The following is a 27263-nucleotide window of genomic DNA, read 5'->3' as shown; positions in this document are numbered from 1 at the left end:
GGATGAATTTGTGTTCAGTGGTAACATTTCATGCCCCAAATTGAAATGCTTAATTGTTGTTTTTCTTTTATTATGTGAGTTGGATTTTAGAACTTAGGATTAATTGTTTACAAGGGGAGATATTGAGTTTTGATGCATATTGGGTTACGCGGTACAGTATACTTGTCTCTTTATCAACTTTAGCATTTTCATTGCGTATCATGAGTAACATACCTGAGGTTGATGAACATTGTTTCGTACTTGAATCTGTGTCATGTATTACTTGTAGTTTTTGCGTATATGGCTATTACTTGTTTGATGCATTAAGTATTTGCAAATCTACAAACCAATTTTATGAACTCATCTAAACAATACAAACGAGTTGCTATGGGTTTTTATGACAATTGATGGAAAATGGTTAAGAGCATGCATGAATTTGTTGGTCTTTTATAAAAGATTTGAGTGTTCTTGGTTAACACAAAACTTAGAAGGGATAATATTTGTACAGAGGAAACATTTGTATAGAAAAACCATAAATAAGTTACATGTAACAAATGATGCTACCACAAAAGGGTCTTTGGTCTATTTGTGATAGTATTAAAGAGTTGGATAATACTTGTTTCTTAAGGAACAAGGTTTAAGGCCCATGATTGTAAACAAACGAATATGTGTATGTAGAATAGAAAGTTTGTGAGTTTGAAAGAAAAAAATAAATTAGCAAGAGATGCGAAAAGCCATAGAATGAATGTAATCTTAAATTTGAATCAAATAAATTGATTTGTCAAATTGACGACTTACAAGGGATGTATAACTCCGTAGAAGGAATGAATGAAATACGAAATCTGAATCAGTTAAATTGAATTGCCGAATTGAATCAAAATAGAAAGCCAAAATTCATCGGAATAAATAGATTTTTATGAGCATAAATCACTTAAGACTGTGTGTTGTGGAGGGGCTTTACCGCACTTCATGTCATCGACACGTAGGAAACGGGCTTTAAAGCCCCTCTTCATAAAGCATCGTTGTGATTTAAAGCTTATTTACCGTATTATATGCATGCATATGTGTGTGTGAGAGAGAGAGAGAGATAGCGAGAGAGCGAGCGAGCTAACCCCACCTTCTCCCTATACTACCCATTATTATGTCATCGTCCCACCCCCTTACAACCAACCCTCTCCATGCCCGTACCATGTATTGTCTTCACCTTTTACATTTTCACTTATGTCCTTTAGCTAAATCTACCTTGTATGATATGACATTTATTTTTTCGAATAGCAAATAGCCGGGCATCCAAGATCACACTGGCAAATTGATCACCTTTTTATCCAAAGAACAAAACGTGTTCCCAATAGGAAATCCACAACTGAAAAAATCTCTTGGCTCAACTATGAACAAAATACTTCATATAAGGCTTGAACCCACAACCTCACATAAAAATAAATGATACAACCATTGGACCAATCCAACCAGAAACCGTAATAGATAGTAAAGAATAAGAACTTAAAAAGTGATAATAGATAACACGAGATACCTTTCGTCATTTTCGAAAATGTTGAGTATCTCGAAGAATTTTGTGTCTACCATTGGTCTATTTTTATTCTTCAAACTGTATACTTAGTTCGCCCATTATAGGTCTTTAACTTTAACCTATGCTTTGTCGTTTCCCTCATTTCTTTCCCTGTTGTATTTGCCATTTTGCCTATTTGGTTCCCTTCATCAAGTGGCATACTTTGGTAAAACCAAACTTCATCAAGTGGCTCCCTTCATCAAGTGCCTATTTTGGCACGTGACACCACGTCAGTAAGGGAGACGATTTTCATTTTAGGGTACATTGGTTTGCAACCCAATATTACCTAATCACATTATATATATATATTTATATATATATATATATAGGGGAAGTATAGAATGAAAACCGATTTGAATTGTGAAAACCCTATGTAACATTGTTTTTTTTTTTTTGTTTTTTTTTTGCGCACGTAATATATGTTGTAACATTTAATACAAAACATCGAAACATAAAAAAAAAATTGTTTTGCCATTTTTTAACGTTTTTTTACTAATTTTTTTATATGTTTTCATGAGAGAGAAAATGCTATATTTATGTTTACATTTTTTATTAACTTTTATTAAAAACATTTGGTTGAGAATGGGTTTCTAGAGTTTTCACAACTCAAGTGGGTTTTTCTTTTAACCATACCTTATATATAGAGGGTTAAGTTATCGTACAATAATTCTTAACGTACAAAAACGTAAGCGAATTACACTCAAGCTAAAAACAAAACACTCAAGGCAAAAAAAAAAACAAAATGCTCAAAGACAAAAAAACAAAAACACTCAAAGCCAAAATACAAAAAAAGCTCAAGAAATCCATAATACGCTCAAAACGGGTTTCGTGAGGAAAAGTAAAAAAGTTGATCAATTACCGATCCAAAACTGTTTTTTTCGGTGAACCGATGATTAATTGGATATATATTGACAATTTTGAGATCTTGTGATGTGATTTCATGGACCAATTTCATGAATAGGTATTTTTGTATGTTAATGATTATTGTATTATATCTTTTCTCTCTTTCTCTCCCTATGTGTGTGTGTATATATATATATATATCACACACACACATGATTGTAATATTATTATTTTCCATTCCAAATCCGGCGACATACCTTTGTACCTCTCCCACCCCCCCCCCCCTCTTTTGTAGCCTAGGGGCGGTGTTGTAGCCGAAATTCACCCAAAAAAACCATGCATGTCGCCCCGTTATGCATACTCTTACAAACGGGATTCTAAGATAACATAAAAGTACATTACATATTCGGATTGGTGTAATTCCATAGTTACTAATCAAACTTTTTTTTTGTCGTAGTTGCATTAAGTCTAAAATTCAAGTCGCTTTAACTCTTAAAATTTATTAAACTCATATCAAAATTCATAGGGTATTTAGAGAATTGATTAGCAACCACTTACGTTGAATCAGACGCTTTCGTGGTTTAGTGCTTAAACATTTCAACAAATGTGGATTTTGTCGCATAACGCAATTTGTATGACATGAACTTCATTTCCAGTTTTTTTAATCGTAAGTTGGGCCTTTATGTTCATATGAGTTAAATGTTTTTGTCAATAAGTTAGGCCCTCTCAAAAGTACATTTCCTGCATCAATAACAATCCTTAACCCATAGACAATAACAATCTTCAATGATGGATAACTCATAACTCTACAATAATAAAAACGCGCCCTTTAGCTAGCAAGTCACTTTTCTTTTGTTAATTTCATTTTAATTGTTTATGACTTTATGTTTATCCAAAAAAACAATTTATGCATGTTATTTAATAATAATACTTGTCATGCTATTTGGCTTGATTATTTAGAAAACGTGATATGTGCGAGTTTGCGACCCCTTTACCTCATATCATGATGCAAATATATAGATTTATATTTTTTATATATGTTTCTATTTATAAGCTTTAATACCACAATTTCATTCTTTACAACTTTAAAAAAAATACTATAGGTAGTTAAAATTTATATATAAGACTTTTCACCGCTTTCACATGTTATTCTCGTTTCCAACTTTATTCTTAAATTTAGAGGAAAATAATGAAAAAAATAAATATTGAAAATATCCCCCATCTTTTTCCATCCCTCAAATCTAATTTTTTAAACTTTTTATGAAAGTATAGTTAGTTAACCTAAATATATACCGAACCAATAGCATCATGCCATCAAATCATGTGTGAAAGATGATTAAAAGAAAATAAATAATAGTAATAAAAAGAAGTGTCCATCCAAGCAGTGGAGCGACTTTTGATTGGAAAAGTAATTTCCATATTTGTTTAAATAAATAATTAGCCGACCAGTCGTCAATATCTTAAATAAAAGTAGTTAAAACACACCGATGTGAGTGGTCTAAATTCATATCGAGGGTTCCAGACACTCATCTTCATCCAATCCAATAGTAAGGTTCTGTCCTAGTTACTTCTCATCTGACATGGGTTTTGCTTATATTCTGCGTTTCATATTATTATTATTATTATTATTATTATTAGTTCATTGATATAGTTTTTGCTTATACAAACAGCCAATTAAACAAACAGATGCCTGAGATGAAAATAGGATTATATCCCTATTGCAGACATTCATCAAACCCCTACCATGTTTGTTCTGAACATTGCAACAAATTGTCGCCTAATAATCAGCCAGGTTCTTGCACTTTTTTAAGCATATCATCACTTTCTTTTGTGATTCATACGTCTTGCTTTACCAATTTGATAGCAAAGAATATTATTAGTTTGGTAACTACAAACAGTAACAGCTTATATATAGGTGCTTTCATATTAAAATTAACAAGTTACAGGATTTTGTGTCAATTAATTAATAGTTTTACTTATTACTATAATAATCTTTTAGATGGGTTGAAAGCTGAAACTAGAAATTCTCAACCAACTTCAATATCAACCGCAGCAAGTCGAGATTGTACTTATTCATCAAACCCCTACCATGTATGCTCTGAATTTTGCTTTCAAGTTACTTCTGACCCCAAAAATTCGGTGGCTAAAAACGAACCAGGTTAGCTTAAACGCACTTTCTTCTTCATGTGCGCATACATCAGTTTCTTACTTCTTTTCAAATTTGAATCTTTGATCACGTTGCTTTATCAATTTGGAGGAAATTGAGTTTGGTAAACAAAGTAAAAAACTTTTAAGTTTTTATATTAAGATGAACAAGTTACAGGATTTTGTGTCATTTGATTAATAGCTTTACTTATTGCTGTAATCTTTTAGCTGGATTGAAAGCTGAAACTAAAACTTCTCAACCGACTTCAATATCAACTGCATCATCTGTTCAAGCTGAGAAAACCGGAGTGCATCAAGGTTGCAGACATTCATCAAACCCGTATCATGTATGCTCTGAATATTGCTTCAAAGTTATTTCCAAGCCCAAGAAATCGGCAGCTAAAAATGAACCAGGTTAGCTTAAAAACCCTTTTTTTTATCTGTAATGTGAGCATATCATCAGTTTCTTACTTCTTTTCACATCTGAGTGATGGATTCATTGATTCACGTTGCTTTATCAGTTTGGGCGAAAGTAAGTTTAATATGCAAAGTAAAAACTTGTAGGTATTCATATTAAGATGAAAAAGTTACTGGATTTTGTGTCAACTGATTAATAGTTTTACACTTTTACTTATTCCTGAACTCATTTAGCTGCATTGAAAGCTGAAACTAGAAGTTCTCAACCAACATCAATATCAACTGCTATTGTTCAAGCTGAGAAAACAGGAGTACGTCGAGATTGTAGATATTCATCAAACCCGTACCATGTATGCTCTGAATATTGCGTCGAAGTTACTTCTGAGCCCAAGAAATCAATGGCTAAAAATGAATCAGGTTAGCTTAAACACACTCTTTGTCGTCTGTAATGTGAGCATATCATCAGTTTCTTACTTGTTTTCACATCTGAGTGATTGATCCATGTTGCTTTATCAATCTGGTTGCAAAAAGAGTTTGATATACAAAGGAAAAACTTTAGATTTTCATATTAAGTTGAAGAGTTGCAGGATTTTGTGTCAGTTAATTAATAGTTTTACTTATTGCTCTAATCTTTTAGATGGATTGAAAGCTGAAACCAAAAGTTCTCAACCGACTTCAATATCAACTGCAACATCTGTTCAAGCTAAGAAAACGGGAGTACATCAAGATTGCAGATATTTATCAAACCCGTACCATGTATGCTCTGAATATTGCTTTGAAGCTACTTCTGAGCCAAATAAATCAGTAACTAAAAATGAATCAGGTTAGCTTAAACGTAGTCACTTCGTCTTTAATGTGAGCATGCCATCAGTTTCTTACCTTTTTTTCACATCTGAGTAATTGATTACACGATTTTGTGTCAATTGGTTAATAGTTTTACTTATTGCTAATTTGCTACAATCTTTTAGCTGAATTGAAAGCAGAAACCAGAAGCTCTCAACCAACTTCAATATCAACTGCAACATCTGTTCAAGTTGAGAAAACAGGAGTACATGGAGATTGCAGATATTCATCAAACCCGTACCATGTATGCTCCGAATATTGCTTTGAAGCTACTTCTGAGCCCAAGAAATCGGTGGCTAACAGTGAACCAGGTTAGCTTAAACGCATTTTCTTCATCTTTTACGTGAGCATATCGTTAGTTTCTTACATTTATTCATATTCGAATTTGTTATACAAAGTAAACACTTGCATGGTTTTTTATTTAAGTTGATGAAAATAAAGTAATTGGCATCAATTGATTAATAGTTTTATTTATTGCTATAATGTTTTAGATGGATTGAAAGCCAAAACCAGAAGTTCTCAACCGACTTCAATTACAACATCTGTTCAAGATAAGAAAACAGGAGTACATCAAGATTGCAGATATTCATCAAACCCATACCATATATGCTCTGAATTTTGCTTCGAAGTTACTTCTGAGCCCAAGAAATCTGCGGCTAAAAATGATCCAGGTTACTTGAACGCACTTTCTTCATCTTTAATGTGAGCATATCATCAGTTTCTTACTTTCTTTCTTCATCTTTAGCCCTGCTTGCGGTGCGCACATATGATGTATATATGTGTGAACCCCCGGGTGGGCAAAAGTGAAATTGCACCAATTTTGACGTTATTTTACTAATCTCGTGAAAATAACGTTAAAAGTGACGGACGGTTAATCAGGCATCATGTAGTGGCGTTGATAGCCGAAAGACAAGGGTACATGCACCGATCAGCCGGTGTCCCGATGATTGAGTGCTATGTGCCTTATGTCCAAGGCTTGATGCAAAACTACTATCGAGCCGGGGGTCTCACCGGAAGCAGCCTCTCTATCCTTATGGGGTAGAGGTAAGGCTGTCTACATCTTACCCTCCTCAGACCCTACTATAGCTTTGCTATTGGTGGGATATACTGAGTACGATGATGATGATGATGATGATGATCTGAGTAATCGACCCATGTTGCTTTATCATCTTTGGGGAAAATGAATTTGTTGTAGAAAGTAAAAACTTAGATAGGTTGTTCGTAAAGATGATAAAAATAAAGGAATAGCTGAACATTGATTATAGTTTTACTAACTTTTGTAATCTTTTAGCTGGATTGAAAGCTTTAACCAAAAGTTCTCAACCGACTTCAGTTGCAACATCTATTCAAGCTAAGAAAACCGGAGTACATCAAGGTTGCAGATATTCATCAAACCCGTACCATGTATGCTCTGAATATTGCTTCGAAGTTACTTCGCCCAAGAAATTTGCGGCTAAAAATGAACCAGGTTAGTTTAAACACACTTTCTTGACTCTAATGTGAGCATATCATCAGTTTTTTTTTCCACATCTGTATGATTGATGCATGCTGCTTTACACAAAGTAAAAACTTACATAGGTTTTCAATTAAGAGTTTAAGACATTTGTAAAAAAAGGAATCGGTGTTAGTTGATCAATAATTTTACTAATTTGCTATAATCTTTTGGCTGGATTGAAAGCCGAAACGAGAAGTTCTCAACCGACGAAAATTGCAGCATCTGTTCAAGTCAAGAAAACTGTAGTACAACGACATTGCAGATATTCATCGAACCCGTACCATGTATGCTCTGAATATTGCTTCGAAGTTATTTCTGAGCCCAAGAAATTGCATCCAGATAGCAAATATCCATCCAACCGGTACCATTTATGCGTTGAGTATTGCTGAGCCCAAGAAGTTAGCTGCTAAAAATGAACCAGGTTAGCTTAAATGCACTTTCTTTAGCTTTAATGTGAGCATATAATTAGTTTCTTACCTTTTGTTATTTCACATTTTGAGTGATTGATTCATGTTGCTTTATCAAGTTAGGGGAAAATGATGTTGACCCAGTACCTACACTCGCCACTGCCACAATTTCTAGGGGTATTTTTGTAAATTGTATTCACTTCAATTTTACGCATGCAGAAGACTTGTGTTGAACAGTTGAAGACCGACCTTTCATGCAAACTCCGAAGTTTAATTTGGCCGTTTTGTTGTTAATCGTGTGTTATTTTGTTCCCCGTCAATTGTAGTTATTTCAGCAGTGGTGGGAGTCATGGATTAGTTTGTTTTTTCGTGAGTATAATATTCTCTGTGTTAGTGATTGATGATTGGAATGAAAAATGGCAACTTAAGACAATTTTATGTTTTGGTTTCGTATACATGAATCCTCATTTGTGTCCTTGCTAGCTTAAATTGGCCTTCAAGAAGTAATCAGCATATCACAGTTTTTTTGTTCATCAGTGGTGAATCTGTGCCCGAAAACATAAATCGTTGCCCTATGGATGATTGAGTGGTGAATCTGTAACTCGACTAGCCATTGTCACCGTTACCCTTGCTAGCCCAGTGTTGCTCATAACAGAAAAAGAATTTGTCATCCAAAGTAAAAAACTTAACAGGTTTTCAATTCACTAATTGCTAGTATTTTAGCTGGAAGGATTGAAAGCTGTAACCAATGCATCTTTATTATAGATACTCATACTCATCAAACCCGTACCATGAAATAGTGCTTCAAATTTATTGTTGGGGGTAAGAAATTGCTGCTAAAAATAAACCAGGTGATTTAGCTTTGTTTTTTTTTCATTTTTCTTTTTCATAGTGTGAATCTTGCCGCTATGTTGCGTACTGCGTTGCGGCGGGGGCGTACAAACATAAAAAGAAAAAACTAATTCGTTTAACTTAATAGTTGTATTGAACCCATTCAAGCCATTATTAAATAGGAACTGAAGTGGCTCATACAAATGAAAAAAAAAACATACATAAAAACATTCAAGCATGGATGTCTGTTTCTAAATAACAAGTACAATAAAATGTAAAGAAAGAAAAACTAAAAGACGAGGTTCTAAATAATAATTATAACAAAGTATAAGGGTAAACAATGGGAATTAAAAAAAGAACTTATTAAAGTTCAGAGCTAAACATGTCGTTACTAGAAAAGAAGCCACGAGTAATTATAATAAAGTGTAAGGGTAAGCCACACCACTGTGTACCAATAGCCCAGCCTGAGATCGTCGCTGTCACAAGTCAACACCGTTGGTTCAATTAAAAAAACTAGTTCTTTTGATTTAGTTTGTTCGGTCTGTTTGGGATTAGTCGATGGCAAGGTGCTGACTAATCATTAAAAGGTGATAATAGATAAATTAAAAACATATAAATTAAAAAAAATGATTAAAACAATCAACTATTTGAAAAGATAGTCTTATCTCTTAATTAACGTTAAAAAATTACTAGGCTTAACAAATCGGATTGAAAATAACAAGAAAAATTCATAATACCTTATGGTTCTAGATGACTGACAAAGGAACATTTTGAATGAAAGTGACAACTATAACCAAACTCGGGGATGACTTTAGCCGTTTACTCAAATTACAATAATAATAATAATAATAATAATAAAAATAAAATAAAAGATTATATTAAATTTACTATAAAATATTTCATATTTTAAGTTTGCAACACAAACTGTTGAATTAAATATCCAATCGAGGGTTTCCGTCACTCATCTATCTTCTTCATCCGATCGATCGATCGATGTTCCTTCCAAGGTATTAATTCTTATAGATTCATTCATGTTATGTTAATTTATTTATCTATATACAAAAATCTCTATGATTCTTCCTTGATTTTGCGATTAGGGTTTCTACGAAGCTAGTATAGTATTTTAGGGGTTTTGCCCTAATCAATTCCATTAGTTACTTTCATAAGATTTTGGCCTAATTATTCAGTGAGTTTGCCCTAATTGCTTTGTTGATTAGATGATTATGTTCCATAGATATAACTTTAGGAGTATTTGCAGAGTATACAGATGACTGCGAAATCCGGAGTACACCCCGATTGTAGAAATGCCTCAAACCCGTACCATGAATGCTCTGAGTTTTGCTTCAAATTCATTGCCGAGGCCAAGAAATTGGCCGCCATAAACGAACCCGGTGAGTTTAAAGTTTTTAAAACGCATTCGTTATCTTTATTATAAAAACTTATTAATAAAGATGAAGACTTTATTGGATTTAAACTAACTGCTTTGATCTTTTAGCTGGATTGAAAGCTGAAGCCAGAAGCTCTCAACCGACTTCAGTTGCAACACCGGTTCAACCCGATAATGAAAGAAGTGAACCTGATGATCATCCAAGTGAAGATGATGACAACAACGCCCCCGATGATGAACCACAAGTGGACCCCGCTACACTTACTGGCAAACAAAAGAAGTTATTTGAGTTAAGGCTGAGGATGGTAAGTACCTTTTTCTTAACTTATAGTTTTTTTGTTTAGTGTACGTTATAATCATATATGTATGCTTAAATGTTTATTCATGTGTATGTAGAATGAGGCAAGGAAAGCCAATCAAAGTGCCATGGTGGCAGAGAAGAAAAGAATGGAGGGTCCACAAGAGTCAAGAGGGATTTCCAAACAGAAGTGGTTGGATGAGAGGAAGAAAAAGATCGGGAAGCTTCTTGAAGCAAACGGTCTGGATATGAAAGAAGCGTATATGTTAGATACACAACAGGTGGCGGAAACTAAGTATAAGAAGTGGGAAAAGGATCCTGCTCCAGCCGGTTGGGATGGTATGTGTTTTCATATTCTTTCATCTCCTGTTAACAGCCAATAAATCTAATTTTAGTATGGCTTTCGTTTAATAAATTGTTAAGTGCATTTAATCAATATTTTTGGTTTATATTATTAATGCTTTGGAGCATTTTATATATACCCCGACAAACTTGTGAAATATCATATACATCCAACCCGAACTTTATGCCCAATTTAAATGAAATTATAGTTTATGACCATTTTACCTCTTATCAAATATGTATGATGTCTTTATATAAAACACCCTCAAATTATAATCATATAAGGAAAAGAAAGGTGTTGGTAAATATTTCATAATATAATGAGTTTTGTAGTCGCTAAATTTTATTCAGTTAAATATTTTTTTATAAGCGTAGTAAATAAGTTTATTACGCATCTTTTATAATATTAGCATAATCGTATTTTATCAATGAAAGCCCAACACAAAAAACATAATTTATTTAAATAAAACTATGAACATAAAAAAAAACCTTTTTGGTGCATACTGCATAGTAAGAAAATGATATTCACTTTATCACGTATTTTTATAAAATGTGTAAATCTAATAGTTTTGAGGAAAATCTTGGTAACGGGTGAAAATGAAATTTTTAAGGTTAAAATGGGTATATAAAAGAAAATGAGAAGGATAATAAAATGACTTGTTTTTATAATATGGGTAAATCTTGTAGTTTTTGTTGACGGGTGAAAATAAAATTTTAAGGTTAGAATGGGTATATATAAAAGTGTATTGTTTAAGAAAATAAGGGTAAAATGGTCATTTTTAGATTGTTTTTGAGAAATATGCTAAATATGATATTTTAATTAGTTTTTAAGGGCACATATGCTATTTTAAGTTTGGGTTGGATGCATTCAACAAGTATGTAGGGTTTATGAAATTCTTCACCAATTTTTGGTCATATATAACTTTTCTTTTTTGATAAGTGTGAGAACCAAGAGAACTCATGGCTGCCGCCAATACCTTGCTAACCAGTATGATGTTGAATTTTGAACAGTTTTTAATCAGAAAACCTTGTATGATGCACACAAGAAAAGGACAAAGAAGATTGATGTTGACCTTGAAGAGTACAACAAAATGAAGGAAGCGGATCCTGAATTCTACAGAGAAGCTTCAAGTCTTCAATATGGAAAGGTAAGTTATAAGTTCATGAATTAACATTCATCGTGGTATTGCTATCATTTTGGTCGTAAATAAATATGTTTGTACAACGACAGGCACCTAAGGTTTCAGAGGATAAGATTGAGAGGATGGTGAAGGAGCTTAGAGACAAAGATGAGAAGAGGGCTGCATTTAGTAGGAGAAGAAAGTTTCATGAAGAGAAGGATATTGACTCCATTAATGATCGTAACGAGCATTTCAATAAGAAGATTGAACGTGCGTTTGGCAGATACACGCTTGAGATTAAGAATAATCTCGAGAGAGGAACGGCTTTGCCAGATTGATTTTGATTTAAAAGGTGGCTGGATTACTTGTGTACTTTTCATGTGTAACGATAGTTGAATGATGGCCGTATGTGGTTTCGTTACAGGATTGTAAGCAGATGTTATATTGTTTTTGAGTCTAATGCAATGATAGCAGTGAGTGTATTCTGGTATTAATTTTAGACACTGCTTCACTCACTACATTTTGGGTATTTTTGGCAATTGGGGTGGTCATATGTTGAAACGACTATATCAAAGCAAAATAGTTGGTCTGGCCAGTTTAAGATTTATACGGTTCGGTTTATGGTTTCAAACTTCAAACCTTTGTAGTGGAACAATATCGCTGTTTGATTGAAAAACAATAAGATAAAGATGGAAGCCCTAACAATAGAAATAAACATATTAGATAAGATTCGTTAGACGTCTCTATGAGGACATGGTCAGGAATAGGAGCTTTTGTATATGTAGGATAAAGGTTATGGATTTTAACATAGTGTATAGATTTGCGTTAGACCTGTTTTGGAAACATGGTTTACACTTTCGTTTGCTTTAGCCTTAATCGTCTTACATCCTGTTTTTATATTATTGTAAAGACTTTTGTCTACTTGCCCTTGTTTATTTGTTGCATGTTCGTAATATAGCCTTTCACCACCTGACACTTGTTCAACATCAAGGTTTTCTTCAGTAATAACTATTTATAAGCAAAGGTTACCTTACTATCAACAATAAAATTTTCGATAGTAACAACTTGTCATCATTAGCAAGTCCTCGGATATTTCAGTATCATCCTAATCTTACATCATAGTAACTTACTCTGTTACTCGTAAGTTCACGTATCATCATTAACAATAATCAACACCGATCATTTAGGACTGTATACATCATTATAAAGGATCATTGTCAACAAAGTTAAATACCAAATGCAATTGAGTTAATGCTCTATCGTTTTATGCTACCACAGTTTTACAACCTTGGGTTCGCTCGTATGTGACATCGCTATAAAAACTAATCACCAAGAAACCCAAAATTAACATCACAAAACCGATTAGAAATGTACGAGTGTTCATCAAAGGTAGTTCATAAAACTTAGATGTGAAGATTTGATAGAGAAAAACCATAACTTTTTAAGTGATGGAAGGAAGCCAACGATTCTGCGATTCTGAAAAGATGCCGTGATGTAATTTCCAAGATCTCTTATTAATTCAAATCATCAAGATTCACGTTTCTAGGTGTTTTTGTTTATAAGTTAAAAAGAACAAAGAATGAATCAAATGTTATCAGGCAAAGAGGACAACTAATCAAGATTGAAGACTTCAGGGGAGTCAATCGTCGATAAGAATCACTGTGAGGTGCAATCCATAAACCTTGCAGGTTGACGTAGCAGAGATTGTATAAGCGAAAATACAAATCGACAATCACATTGAGGTTTTACAAACCTTGATATATTACGGTTTGGTTATAAAAAAAATGCATTGTATTCATGAATGATATTTCATCATTTTAAAAAATCGGTTCCAATCACAAAAGCCGGTTGGTCTGGCCAATGCAGCCAGTACGGTATCTATTTTTCTGCAATTTGGCTTTTAATTTTCAATAAAAACCAGGCACCACAATGTAACCGAACATGATCATTCATGTAGAGCCATAACCAACCAAAATAACAAACCCAAAAAATCCAAACAGTTCCTTCACATAAAACTTGATCAGTTCAAAACATCATCCAGTATGGTTCAAAATGAGCTTCATAACCTCCCAACAAACGGTTCAAAAAATTAAAACCGACAAAACAAAGACAGCAGAATCCAAACAGAGACCACATTACGGATGTTTGATGTTTCCTAGGAAAAACATAACAGACCCCAAATTATATACTACTTCTACTTGCATGATAAAATAAAGTCGGTTCAACATACTTAAATAGATTTTACTCAAACGCCCATGCATTCTCCCTGCGAACCTCCTCTTCTTCCTCGGGTGTGAAATCATTCTTGATGTTAAATGTCTTCCGAATCTCTTCAGGCGTCTTTCCTTTTATCATGTCAGCAACAGTTTGACATGTCAGATCAAGTAAGCTCTTGATGTTTAGGTAATTGGCAGCCTGAACCCAACAAATAGCACCCAAATAAATCATTAACCAAAATAAAAGAAAAAAAGCCATAATGAATTCGCATTCAGTTGACAAAATTCAATGCACATGCAACACAGATCCATATAGTATATAAAAGCAAGGAAAATCATCAATGAAAAATGTTATCTTCATTTAACTTAGGTTATTGTAATAATCTTATGATGCATCTTCGTTGTTTATATGCTTATTATCTATCCCAATTCAAACAGGTAATCTAATAGATTCATACATAATTTTGGTTCAAGCCTATGTTGAATTCATATAAGTGTTTTGTGTAAGAAGAGTTTCTTATGATGTTTTAAGTTAGTTAGCCAATGCTTTCTATTTAAGCAGACACAAAAACACTTAGAAAAACTGTAAAACATAATGTGTGTCAAACCTTAACAAATATAAACCGTATACAAATTATGCATATTTAGCACCAAAAAAAAGTATAATACCCAAGTAAAACTTGATAACACACAACAGATTCAATCACAAATTCACAATATCGAGAATGTAATTCACACAGAGCATAAAATTGCATTTCATATGACTTAAGTATGCTAATAAATATTACACACCCAAGAAAATGACTACTTTTGTTATTTTATTAAATAACATTGCATTCAAAAGATAAGCAAACACCATAAACTATATTTAGTGACACAAGCTAACACTCAAAATATATTACAATATTTTATAATCCTCTACGCTTAATTACAATACCCTAAGGGTGCAAACAAGCCAAGCTACTCAAGCTCAGAACGATAAAAAAAACTCGAGACGAGGCGAGCTTTTCTGAGCCTGAGCCTCAAATAAAGCTTATATAGTTATCAAGCCCTAGCTCAAGCCTTGCAAGGGACGCTCGTTTGGCTTGTCTAGCCTTAACGAGCCTGTGTATTCATAACTTTACCTCTTTTGTCCTTCTAATTAAGTTTACCCTAAGAAAAGCTTTAATCAGTGACCAAAACACAGCATTTATATACAGTTCCTAAAAAATAATCACTACATAACGGAAAACCAGATTAATCATTACAAGACCCAAAGAGTGCAAACAAGCCAAGCTGCTCGCGATCTACTCGAGCTAGAATCAGTAACATAAACTAGACAAGAGCCAAGCTGCTTCAAGCTTGAGCCGTGCCCAAGCCTCAAATAAAGCTCATTTGTTATCGCCGACATCATGCCTTTTATGTATTTTGAAATTTATCTCTTTTAGACTTCTATTTAAGTTAATAAAGAAAACCATTAATCAGTAACAGAAAAAAAAAACAGAATTTCATATAATATTCACAAAACTAATCAAAATCATAACAGACAATAACCCAAACAATATTAACATATCGCAAATCACAATATCAAACAATAAGGATAGTAGAAATAAGCAAACCAAGATAAGATCAAATAGCGTGTTCTGGTCCACTTTGACAAACTCCGCATCAAACGCCTTCAAATCATCTTCAGCCGCCTTCTCCTCGGTCTTGGGCGCCTCGACATGCTTCTTACAGTACTCAATAACCTTGGAGAGGATGCTGCTGGTGACGTTGGGCAGAGGAATACTGGTGTCGGCACAGTCATCTTCGATCATGTGCTTGATTGTCTGCGACTCCAACGCCACGGCTTCTTCCACATCGAAGGTTTCGCCATCGGAGCTCTTGAGGACGATGATCTTTGATGAGGACGACATGTTTGATGAATTGGATGGAAACCCTAACCCTAGCGGAGGAGGATTTGGGGATTTTGATTAGACGACGTTTGGGTGCCTTGGGGATTTTAAGTTGTATATATATTGTAATTTTAATTTAATATAATTTTAGGGTTGGGGAAAGAAGTCGGTTTGTTGAAGTAATTAACAAAACCGGATCAAAATAATACTTTTTTTTTTCTTACGGTTCGGTTTTAGTTTTGCTCGTTCTGAACCGAACTCAAAAGGGCGGTAGTAAAAAGTGAAACTGGACTTGTTTAGTAGGTATGCTAGTGGAATTTTTGTGCTAACTCCTTAATTTGGCAAATGAATTTAGATCCAAATTCATTAGCAAGTGTTAGCAAACACGTTTGCCCGAAACTTTCAAAATAAATTCAATATATATGGTCAAATTTTGTGGCACCATAGAGGGAGAGGAAGATGAAGGGTTTTGTATATTATCGCCAATGCTGTAGAAATCGTCAAGCGCTAGTCGGGTGTTGGGGTAACGACTAGCAATTAATCGGATCAATATGATTAGTCATGATTAATCGGGTTGAAATTTACATGTAAATTTTCAAATATATATATATAGGGGAAGTATAAAATAAAAACTCACTTGAGTTGTGAAACCCTATGTAACATCGTTTTTTTTTGTTACACACGTAATATGTGTTGTTACATTTAATACAAAACATCAAAAAATCAAAAAAAAACATTTTTTTGCTATTTTTTAACATTTTTTTACTAATTTTTAAATATGTTTTCAGGAGAGAGAAAATGTTATAATATATGTTTACATTTTTTATTAACTTTAATTGTGGACCACAAGATTTAAACTTTAATTAAAAACATGTGGTTGAGAATGGGTTTTTAGAGTTTTCACAACTCAAGTGGGTTTTTATTTTAATCTAACCATATATATATATATATATATATATATATATATATATATATCAATTGTAACCGATTTTAGACAAATGGGGATTAATCGACGACAAGTCGGTGAGGTAAAGACTAGCGATTAATTGGGATTAATAGAAATTTTTGCAACACCGTAATTTATGGTTGAGACAGTTATGATTACATATTAGATTGTCGTCCAATCTCCACATATAGTCGTATACTCAAACAAACCATTTTTATGGTATTGGAGTCATATAATTCCATAATATCTTGCTCTACAAACGATCTCTTCTTTTCCGTCGACACTATTCTGGCCAGCCCCATTCCAACACTCCTTAGACTTATCGTGTTCCACATCTATTATCAAAGCACGACCATGTAACAACCAAATCTGAAAATACTAGACGTCATCGTTTAGAACAAGAAAAGTAGGTCCCAAAAAATTGCTTATGTTTATAAGGTTAGGTGTTTGGCTTCAGCGTCAACATCAAGGTGTCATCACAATATATTTTCAAAACTTTAGGATTTAGTTTTTATATATGAAACCAATTACAAGATGTGTTGTCCATATTAGTCCTGGTTGCTTGATCATCATCCACCACCTCATGTAATACCAAAAGATGGTTTTGATGGTGTATTAGTTCATAAGTGAACAAGACATGCAAGATCCAACACAAAACATCAAAACCTTGAAGTTAAAACGATTTATATGCATACTACGTTGGGTTCAATGTAGTCTACGTTGACATGCCTTCAGCATAAAATAGGACAACTTTCAGCATAGGTTATGCTACATGCAACTCAAAACTAATTCATAGCAGGCAGTGAAGGGGAACACCCTAGGTTCACATGGTTTCCTCCACGCCACATAAATGACCAACACATGGGTTTTAGAGATGTTGTAATGTTATTAACTATTAATGGCATTTTCAAGCAAAGGTGGATTTGGGTGTGGGCCCACTACGCATGCCCTAAGCACAAACTCCCATTAGTTTAACACAAATAGTTCAATACAACCACTCTCACTTACATAAGTACATCAAGTTGGAATCAACGTTATTTCAATATATATTTCTTATTTCACGCCCCGCATCCTCCTTTTAGGCTTTGGAACCCCTATCTAAAATAATCGAAGAAAAAAAAAACTCATACTAGAATCACCAAGTAAAATACCTATTGATCGCTTTGAATTGAAATTATGAAAACAAAAAACCACAGCACATTATAATAAACTTCTCATAGATTAAAGGACTTGCACCGTCAATATTTCAAAGTAAAGGACTTAGAAAGTAAAGAAAACTTTGATGGGGGTCTAAAGTCTAAACAAGTAATAAGACATCATCATAAATAATGAAACAAAGCACCAAAGATTTTCAAAATCATTCGTTGTTCTTGTCATAAGCATGGGAGCTTTGGATCATCTCTCCAACATGTTTGATTGCTCAAGTGGAGATCACAAGAAACACAAAAAGCAAAAACAACTGCAGGTAATATATTAACATCTCCTATTATTCCTTCTTTAAAGTTTCTTGCTTTTCATATCAAGCTAGTACTGCTGTATCTACTTTATTAACCGGATCTGAAGTTGTTGTTGTTGTTGTTGTACTTATTGCAATGTGAGTTGCACGATTATGTACTAGCTCTTGCTTCTTTTGAACATAAGGGTTCAAGGACAGTGACAGTGAACGGTGGTTCTGTCTTTAACTTGCTTTTGAGTTCTGAGAACAACCTCAAGTATATTTGTACCGTATACAACTCCGTGAAAATTATTTTGGATGACACAATAAAAACAAATAAAAGCGACCGATCGAAATTAGAATGGTTTAGAAAATTGATGTGACATTGTAATAATAAAAAACAATGCTTTTAATAAATGAGTTGTGTTTGTAACTCTGGACTAGAGCTTTAGATACAGAACTTGAGCTTAACTTATATCAAGCCTAGCTAATTGAGCTCGACTTTGATCAGAAATTCAGAATTTAGATTTGTTTAGATTATCAATATAAGGTAAATGAATTTTTTATTCATATTACGTATTTTGTAAAAATATTTTTGGAATATTAAACTTTTTAAATTTATTTAAAACAAATGATAATGCAATTAACTATACATGTTGGCTATCAGTTTTTCCAAAAAAAACAAAACAAAACAAGTTGGTTATTAATAGATATGAGCTTGGTATCAATACCCAGTATCATTTCCTCATTCTTAATTATTCGCACACTCTTTATGGAAGTGAATGCTATATTAACTCTTTTGCTAGTAACAAATCAATATTTTATTACTTAAAAATGTAATAATAGGAGAAAGTTAACGTATAAACTAAAAAATTGTGTCATTTGTGCGAATCAAGTAGTGCGGTTATGTAATTACATCGTCGTATAATTACATTACACTATAATTACACTAGCTGATTCACACAATTAGCATAACATGTTTATTTATTTTATATTTAATCCAAACCTTGTAATAATATTCATAATCTCATATTGCTTTTTATACATGACAACATTATTACCCACCTAAACATCACTAATTTTTTACTAATTCAACTAATAACATTTATTTTCAACAAATATATTTCATATAAAGTTTAAATGGAAAAGTAATTTATAAAGTGAGTGAATTATTGATGACACAAATGCTAGCAACAACTCTAGATATTTAGATACGTAACGGACCCACAAATTCAACAACTTATTACTCATATGGGTTCCACACTTTCACTTGATTGACAAATGACTTCTAATTTTGTATTTATAATAAAAATACATTGAATTAAATAGACGGTGGAGATTAAAGTAAAGATAGATTGTGAAGGATGTGAGCGAAAAGTGAGGAGATCGGTTGAGGGTATGAAAGGTGTGTCATCCGTGACCATCGAGCCGAAGCAAAACAAGCTCACGGTGGTCGGTTATGTTGAGCCAGACAAGGTTGTGTCTCGTGTGGCTTATCGGACTGGGAAGAAGGTGGAGTTGTGGCCCTATGTACCGTATGACATGGTGGCCCACCCTTATGCTCAGGGTGTGTATGATAAGAAGGCGCCAGCTGGATATGTGAGATATGATCAAGACCCGTCTAGGAACCAATTGGCCCGTGCCAGCTCGATTGAGGTTCGGTACACCACAGCTTTTAGTGATGAAAACACAAATGCGTGTGCTATCATGTGAGCTATGTGACATGAAGAGTATGATTGTATTCTAAAGATTTGTAATGGGCTTGGTAAGATGTTTATTTATTAGGTAATAAAAGTGTAATATGTGAAAATGAGATTTAAGTTTTTGAATATGTTTGCTTGAGGAGTTTATTAAACTTATTATAAAGGACAAAAACATTAAAAGACAAAGAACAAGAAATGACATAAAGGGAAAGAAGAAAAAAAAGGTGATGGTAGGTGTAAGGGGGGTAGCAAAAGACTAAAGACAAATACAAATCACCTTTGTGAGAGGTTAGTATAAGTTGCCAAATTTTGCTAATTTTGGTAATTATTCTCTTTTCAAAGTGCTTGTGCACAGGCATTTGCATCTCTATTTATAGGTGAGGAATATAGGAACCTTTTCACTTAACACAAGTTAACTATAAAATTATATTAATTAGGCTACTGACTAGGTTTTATAGTTTGGAAATGTATTTTGAATCGTTCACTTTTGGATTCAAGTATTTTTGATGTATTCTCAGGATCTTAATCAAATAATTCGAAGGGCAACAAGAATGAGTATGAAAATTCAGTTGTGAAAAGACATGTGTTTTACAATTGGGAACAAATACAACGTTTAGTTGAAATAAGAAAAGACTTTGCCTATGAATCAAATTGATTTTGTAAGTGCAACTTGTAAAGTGTAATTCGTCTATTTTCTTAAATCAAATTTACTTGCTATTGGTCCAAGTGTTTTCGATTTGAAGGACCTTACCAACCACTTGCGCATGGCCTCTAAAAAATTGATAGGTAATAAAGAACGACACTTTATTCTGAAATTATGGCATTCAGTGATTCATTTGCATTGAAATAGTAGTCTTTACGAACCAATTAAAAATATATATGATACAGAGACATTCAATTGTCGCCGTCCATAATAGGCTAGATGATATTGCAATAAAGTGCACTAGTTCGCATTTTAGGTTTTGTTTAAAACGTGCTTCATCATTTTTCATATAATGATATAATAAAATTAAAACGTCATACTTATCATCAAAATAAGAAACTCTTATCATTTATCATACATACTAACTAAAAAACCGCATGTCAAATCATATAAGCTCGGTAAAAATATCCTTAAACTTATATAAAAAAATATTAAAAGAAACGTAAAAGAAATAATGATAACTTACTTTTTTTATAACTTATTATTAACCTTTAGGGTACTCTTCATATACATATTCTCAAACTATACATAACTATTTACATTTCCCCAAGACCACCTTTCCCTCAAATACCCTTCCAATGAAATCTGGGCATTTTGCTTTACATCAACACTACCAAACCACGTTGACTTTTCGTCAACGTCAAGAAATGCAAGAGTCATATGAGACTCTGCATTTGACTCCGGATAAACCTCATCATCATCACCATCACCATCACCGTCATCATGGTCAAGATCAATGTCACCATTGTTACATGACACTTGCCACTCATTCTTGGTTCCCCTCTCATCCAAATCATGCTCCCCTCTTAATATTCTTATAACCTACAAACATGTTCATAAAATGAATCACATGTTCAAACTACGGTTAAATAACAGTTTGAGCGCGTTTAAACCTGGCTCATGGTAGGACGACGTCTAGCAGAACGAGTGAGGCAAAGCGTTGCTGCTAACGCCATTCGAACTATTTGACTTTTGTTGACTTCTTTGTCAAGGTCCACATCCAATATGCTTGCAAGATCACCGTTCTCTAGCCTCGGTTTTGCCTAGATTATACACTAAAGATTATTAAAACCGAAAAAAGACTGTAAAGTTTTGATTTTTACAAGATTTCAAGAATGGGATCAAGATACTCACCCACATAACCAAACTATCTTCACCTTTAATGGTATCCGAGCTTATGGGTCGTTTTCTTGTTAAAAGTTCTAGAAGAACGACCCCGAAAGAATAAACATCAATCTTTTCACTAACTTTCCCATACATGAAATACTCAGGGGCAAGATACCCAAAAGTTCCTACTACATCACAGTGACTCGAGAATGGCGAAGTTGTGGGCCCCCATATCGCAAGCCCAAAATCTGATAGCTGCACAAACAAATCAAGGGTAAAAATCCAGAAAGCTAAGGCTGCTAAATGGGTCGTGTTAGCGGATTGGGGGATCTAACACAAACCCAAAAATTTTACATCTACCTGTAAATCACGTCACACACATGACACTTGTATTCGCATGTTGCCACGTATACTTTAAAATTCTAAAATAAATATTATTTTTATTTTTTTAAAGCAATTATTTTTAAACTATGCCAAATATTTTTAAATTTTTTATTTTTTGGCATAAAAATAGCTAGAGTTTAAGTTATTACAGAATGCCTGTTTTAAAAAGTAAAAAAAAATAAAAGGGGGGGGGGGGGTGTTAAATGGGTCAACCAGCAAACCTGCCGGGCTGAATCAAACACGACCCATTAGCTAAACATGTTGGCGGGCTCGACCTAAAACTGGCCTGGACTTGTTTACACACTAAACCCGAGCCCACAAATTTTGTGTTGGGTTTGTGTCATTACTGAAATTCGCACCCCTACTTAAGGGACAGGAAAATGGGCGGGTATTGGTTTTTGGTAACAAGCCAAAACGGGTTATTTTTGGTCTGGGTCAAGATGGAAATCTAGACCCGTACCTGTGGCTCGAATTCATCAGAGAGAAGAATGTTTGAAGATTTGATGTCACGATGAATAATGGGCCGAATGCATTCTTTATGCAAATAATTTAAAGCCTCAGCAACTCCAATAGCTATATTCAATCTTTTTTCCCATGATAAAACAGATCTATCCTTTATTACACCTGTATAAAAAAAAAGGCATCATGATCATTACACAAATGTATATAAAACATACTAAGAACATGATCATTTGACTTTTTTAATAAAGACATACCGTGTAAATTTTCCTCTAGATTTCCTCTAGGCACGAGATCATAAACGGAGATTAAGTTATCATCTTCCACACACACTCCTAAAAGTGGTGTGATGTTTTTATGATCTAGTGATGTCATAATGTCGATTTCCAAAATATAATCTTTCCATGCATCTTTTGAAGACTTTCTAATCTTAACAGCAGCTGATTTTCCATCAGGAAATATCCCTTTATATACACGATGGCAACCACCTTTCCCTATCAGATTCTCTGTCAAAAACATAAGTTTTAGAAATATTTAAATCATTCTAAAATCAGTTTGTTAGGCTTCTTGAAATATGCAATCAGAGTCAAAAAATTTGGTAAGCAAGAAAAAGGGGGAAAAATACAAAACCATTCACGGATCAGTTTGTTTGGTTTCGGGTTTCTTGAAAGACGTCCTAAAATCTAAGAAACACAATGCAAAACTTTAGAAAACACAAAACCATTCACAGATCAGTTTATAAAGTTTTGAGTTTCTTTGAACATGCCCTAAAATTCAAAAAACACAATGCCGGACTTTAGAAATACAAAAACCTTGCACATATCAGTTTGTACCGCTTTGGGTTTCTTGAAATATGCCCTAAAAGTCAAGTATCAATGAATCACAATGCAAAAATTTAGAAAATACAAAACCATTCACAGATCAGCTTGTATGGTTTTGGGTTTCTTGAAAAATGCTTTAAAATCAAGAAACACAATGCAAAACTTTAAATACAAAACCATTCACAGATCAGTTAGAAATCAAGAAATACAACGAAAACTTTAGACAAAACAAAACAACTCACAGCGGTTTCGGGTTTCTCGAAATATGCCCAAAAAATCATGAAGCACAATACAAAACTCAATACCATAAAAAAACAGGGCTTGAGAATGTGTAACTACCTAATGCAAAGTTAGAAGTTGAGGCTTTGAGTAGATCAAACCCGATCCATTGGCACCGAGACGAGTTAGTTTTGAGTAAAAGATTCAAGATTTCAGGCAACTCATGGCTCTTTGGTGTGGTAGTTTCATTACTTGTATCTGTAAATATGCTGCATTCAGATCTTGAATCAGAACCCATACTCTTTGGGCTAACTTCATTGCTAGACGAAGAAGTGGTCCTAGGTGTCCACGGTGCAGACCGGTTCGGCAGGTTCATGACCCACTTGACCACTGACATTTTTCTAGCTTCTCGTGCTGACGGGGTCAACACACTATTGGCCCGAAGTAGAGGCCAACCGGGCCTTTGATGTGCAAAGTCTTCTAAAACCACAGAAACCGAGGTCAAAGCTTTTTTTCTCAACTCAAACGAGCCTAAGTCTCCGTTTTTTAAACTTTGAGCCCCTTCAACACTTTGTCTGCCCATATCGGATGCCTCGGATTCACAAAACTCGGACTGAGTATCTTTCAAATGCGTGTTCCCAATTAAGTAGAAGCTCGGCTTTGGATCTGTCATTGACACTTTTGAAAGAAAAAACAACATTAGCATTTTTATGTTTTTCTTTGTAGTGCACAAACCATCTGCCTAACCATATGCAAACCAAGACGAAATAGAGGGGGAGGCCCACCGAATCATTGTTTAGATGCACAGAAGTGTTAATTTTTATACAAAAAAATGAGAAGGCCCCAACCCAAAAGTCACATGGATACTAGCCCACTTCCAAATTAATGACAAAATTGTTACTTTTTCTTATTTTATGTAGTAAAACTGTTAACATTTTCCTCGTTTACGTAGCAAACCTTATCGTACAATGATTGCTTATTTGTGTCGGGGAAATGATGAATTGGGGATATTTTGTCATCCAACTTGCTTATATTGGCATGCTCAAGGTCAGATGTTGATTCATTTGAATGATGAAAAAAAACAATACCTGAAAGTTTGCCATTTGAAAACCTCTTGAAAACAGCTTTCCCGTTATGGAGAACCAATACTTCAGTAGCTAAAGGTAGTTTCTTGGCACAATATTTGGCAATTGAAAGCCAACCCCTACAAATATAAACAAAAGAATAAGAGCAAAAATAACATCCTGTTTTGAACTCGCAGTGTCTGAAGCAAAATCGATTCATTTCTTTTGAATTCCTAAATAATAGGAGTGCGTTTTTAGGGGTGCTGCTAAACAGACACCATCTCCAAATCTGTACACTAGTGTTCTTGTCACATCATACGGGCCGTATATTGTCATACAAGCCGTTTGATGTCAAATCAAGTCGGTACACTAGAGCCTGTCACATCAATGGTCATCGGGCCATATGACTTGGTCTATGTCAGTCAAACACATCATACGAGCCGTATGGTTTGACGAACACGATCTCATACAGCCTCTATGACCATTTCTTGCAGGTCATACGGCCGTATAACCACACAACCTGTATGAGACATCAGTTGTGTATGAATACTGTGTCAGTACTCGGTAGTGTTTCTCTAGCCAAGGCCTCCTTTTATTTTATAAGATTTACATACCCAAAAGCCTTGATCTTGCTGACCCCAACAATAACAGCAGCTGCAGAATAAAACTTTGCTTCTCTAACCAAAACTTTTCTAACTGAATTCTCTCGCAACACCTGCCCGGTGAGATCCACCTGCAAATCCCATCTTCAAGAATCAAACTTTGACCAAAAACCGAACCAATTTCAAGATTTTTGGTACCCCCTATTAAAAACCACAGTTAAAAAAGAGATCTTGAAAACAAAAGTACCTGTTTGTGGTCACAAAGACCTTCATAATCAGCCAAATAATCATCCAACAATGCCTTATACTTTGCTACAGAATCTGCACAGCATCAAAATAATCAAAAACCCAAAGTTTGAATCTTTATTTCAAGAAATTCAAGAAAACTCAAAAGTTTGAATTTTTATTACAAGAAAACACCACCTGAATTCCGACAAACATTAATCGCGATCACACGATCACCTCCATCTGCAACTTTCACCATAGCCCAATCAAGAAGCTCTCTTCCATATTCATCCAACCGAACTCCCACCAAAACATTCTTGGACTCAACACCTTGATGATCATGATTATGGTTATGATTATGATCAACTGCTTCAAATGTCATCGTGCTATCTCTTTTTCTTCAAATATATTAATCAAAACTCTGCAAACTCTTCCTACAGATATTCTATTTCTTCACTAAATTTGCAGAGCCACTAGCAAAACCAGCCAAATCCAAATAGAATATAATCTTGTTAATCTGCAAATTCTAATTATATAGCAATCTCAAAATCCGTGGGCTTTTTGGCTAAATTCCAAAAGATACAATATTCTCAAGAAACCCCACCTGCAAAATTTCAAAAAGATTAAATTTTTACCATAAATTATAATTAAAAGATAAAAAACAACCCACCGACAAAAAGAAAAATTCAAATTGTGGGTAACAACACAACAACAAAACAAAAAGAATGAAACAAACAGGTATTAATAAATAAAAAACTAACCGAAAAGAATCAAGAAGGATTTGTGATGCAACTCCATCGTCATTGGAAATTGGATGAAGTTGCCTCCAAAATCAATCGAATCCACCCACCTACTCCAACTATCAAACAATTTATTCTAAAACAAAATTGTTTGATTAGGGTTTTTTTATTATTAAATTTTTAAAAGAGTTTAATAATAATCAGAAAGAAAAATGGTGAAACGAAATGGGTTTAAAATACAAGAAAGAAGTAGAAATCGTTGAGAGGTGTGTGTATGAAAGAATTGAAGGCGGACATCAAATATATTTCCCGCGAAAATTGGTGGGATCGATCCATTTAATTTTTTCACCATAATAATATTATGATATTAAATTCAATCGAGAGGTGTCAGAAGTAATTAATAAACAATTGACGTCTACGTGAAGAAAACATATTAATTTTCGAGGGGCCCTGCTATTTAGAAACAAAGTCACTCCTATTCGAGTCGTATAGCCTTGTACTACTCGTGTAGATCTCTTGTTTAGAGACGCACTACTAACTGTTCAGTTATGGTTATGGTCGAATCGAATCTTGAATGTTTTGACTATTCTAAATTTTATTTCTTTGTTTCGAGCTTCAAACATTTAAATTTATGTTAGAACTGTCTATTACATAGCTTTAAGTATTATAACTAAGCTTGAAACCGGTGAGTTTCAAAACTTTTTGGTTGAGCTTGGAATATCATAACTGAACCAATTTCAATTAGAATAGAACAAAAACATAAAAAAAAATGTATTGGGCGATTAAACGAATTATCTAAAACCAACCCATAATCTACAGTTAAGGCCGATTATGGTTATGGACTTATGGCTATGGCTAAGCAGTTTCCATATGGATAAGATTAGTAATGATACCATACCGAAAGTACCGATCCCAAAAAATCACCAAAATGGGTACCGGTATGGTATTTGAAGGCTAATCAACCCAAAATACTTGTATCATACCGAGCCAATACCAGTACCAAAAGTACCGATCCTGAAAAACACAAAAAATGGGTACTTAATTGCTACCGAAAATACTTGGTATGGTTGGTACCTGATACCATATGTTC

The 27263-nt window shown here is 34.0% G+C and overlaps 5 protein-coding genes across 6 annotated transcripts; 3 read left to right on the top strand and 2 right to left on the bottom strand.

The window, feature by feature from the left end:
* The first annotated feature begins 4075 nt into the window (after positions 1–4075).
* Positions 4076–7742, top strand: LOC143547405 (uncharacterized). The gene is made up of 9 exons (XM_077038839.1): positions 4076–4181; positions 4389–4547; positions 4763–4948; positions 5186–5368; positions 5589–5774; positions 5920–6105; positions 6286–6465; positions 7086–7262; positions 7509–7742. Exons 1-9 carry the CDS (start codon positions 4076–4078, stop codon positions 7676–7678), a joined length of 1533 nt encoding a protein of 510 aa, XP_076894954.1. The 3' UTR covers positions 7679–7742.
* A 2049-nt stretch (positions 7743–9791) lies between these two features.
* On the top strand, positions 9792–12157 carry LOC143547422 (uncharacterized). The gene is made up of 5 exons (XM_077038852.1): positions 9792–9918; positions 10023–10219; positions 10311–10551; positions 11566–11702; positions 11786–12157. The coding sequence occupies exons 1-5, from the start codon at positions 9795–9797 to the stop codon at positions 12011–12013; spliced, it is 927 nt and encodes a 308-aa protein (XP_076894967.1). The 5' UTR covers positions 9792–9794; the 3' UTR covers positions 12014–12157.
* A 1503-nt stretch (positions 12158–13660) lies between these two features.
* On the bottom strand, positions 13661–15795 carry LOC143547421 (SKP1-like protein 1A). Its single transcript, XM_077038851.1, has 2 exons — positions 15490–15795; positions 13661–14090 (listed from the first exon to the last, which is right to left on the bottom strand). The coding sequence occupies exons 1-2, from the start codon at positions 15784–15786 to the stop codon at positions 13917–13919; spliced, it is 471 nt and encodes a 156-aa protein (XP_076894966.1). The 5' UTR covers positions 15787–15795; the 3' UTR covers positions 13661–13916.
* A 2286-nt stretch (positions 15796–18081) lies between these two features.
* On the top strand, positions 18082–19966 carry LOC143547394 (heavy metal-associated isoprenylated plant protein 26-like). Of its 2 annotated transcripts, none has more exons than XM_077038831.1 (2): positions 18082–18176; positions 19485–19966. In XM_077038831.1, the coding sequence occupies exons 1-2, from the start codon at positions 18093–18095 to the stop codon at positions 19857–19859; spliced, it is 459 nt and encodes a 152-aa protein (XP_076894946.1). In that variant the 5' UTR covers positions 18082–18092; the 3' UTR covers positions 19860–19966. The 2 variants fall into 2 exon arrangements, with proteins under 2 accessions (XP_076894946.1, XP_076894944.1); XM_077038829.1 differs by having other exon boundaries at positions 18092–18176; positions 19476–19966.
* Positions 19967–21052: 1086 nt separating this feature from the next.
* LOC143547413 (protein kinase STUNTED-like) lies at positions 21053–26346 on the bottom strand. The gene is made up of 11 exons (XM_077038844.1): positions 26195–26346; positions 25632–26037; positions 25456–25529; positions 25221–25339; positions 24631–24746; positions 23663–24220; positions 22760–23008; positions 22504–22667; positions 21687–21914; positions 21446–21595; positions 21053–21374 (listed from the first exon to the last, which is right to left on the bottom strand). The coding sequence occupies exons 2-11, from the start codon at positions 25813–25815 to the stop codon at positions 21075–21077; spliced, it is 2142 nt and encodes a 713-aa protein (XP_076894959.1). The 5' UTR covers positions 25816–26037; positions 26195–26346; the 3' UTR covers positions 21053–21074.
* Between the last annotated feature and the right edge of the window lie 917 nt (positions 26347–27263).

Source organism: Bidens hawaiensis, unplaced genomic scaffold, assembly GCF_021521415.1.
Source record: "Bidens hawaiensis isolate Kalapana, Puna unplaced genomic scaffold, B.hawaiensis_p1.1 tig00014716_1, whole genome shotgun sequence".
Classification (NCBI taxonomy): Eukaryota; Viridiplantae; Streptophyta; class Magnoliopsida; order Asterales; family Asteraceae; genus Bidens; species Bidens hawaiensis.
This window is presented reverse-complemented; position numbering and strand designations above follow the sequence as displayed.

Coding starts and splice junctions, on each gene's coding strand:
- LOC143547394 (XM_077038829.1), top strand. CDS start 18,093: ATGGGAGCTTTGGATCATCTCTCCAACATGTTTGATTGCTCAAGTGGA. Junction 18,177..19,475: donor AAAAGCAAAAACAACTGCAG/GTAATATATTAA, acceptor TGAATTAAATAG/ACGGTGGAGATTAAAGTAAA.
- LOC143547422 (XM_077038852.1), top strand. CDS start 9,795: ATGACTGCGAAATCCGGAGTACACCCCGATTGTAGAAATGCCTCAAAC. Junction 10,220..10,310: donor TTGAGTTAAGGCTGAGGATG/GTAAGTACCTTT, acceptor ATGTGTATGTAG/AATGAGGCAAGGAAAGCCAA. Junction 11,703..11,785: donor CAAGTCTTCAATATGGAAAG/GTAAGTTATAAG, acceptor GTACAACGACAG/GCACCTAAGGTTTCAGAGGA.
- LOC143547413 (XM_077038844.1), bottom strand. CDS start 25,815: ATGACATTTGAAGCAGTTGATCATAATCATAACCATAATCATGATCAT. Junction 23,009..23,662: donor AACTTCTAACTTTGCATTAG/GTAGTTACACAT, acceptor TGTTTTTGACAG/AGAATCTGATAGGGAAAGGT. Junction 21,375..21,445: donor GTCGTCCTACCATGAGCCAG/GTTTAAACGCGC, acceptor ACATGTTTGTAG/GTTATAAGAATATTAAGAGG.
- LOC143547405 (XM_077038839.1), top strand. CDS start 4,076: ATGCCTGAGATGAAAATAGGATTATATCCCTATTGCAGACATTCATCA. Junction 6,466..7,085: donor TGCGGCTAAAAATGATCCAG/GTTACTTGAACG, acceptor GTAATCTTTTAG/CTGGATTGAAAGCTTTAACC. Junction 7,263..7,508: donor TGCGGCTAAAAATGAACCAG/GTTAGTTTAAAC, acceptor CGAAAATTGCAG/CATCTGTTCAAGTCAAGAAA.
- LOC143547421 (XM_077038851.1), bottom strand. CDS start 15,786: ATGTCGTCCTCATCAAAGATCATCGTCCTCAAGAGCTCCGATGGCGAA. Junction 14,091..15,489: donor CGCTATTTGATCTTATCTTG/GTTTGCTTATTT, acceptor TGTTGGGTTCAG/GCTGCCAATTACCTAAACAT.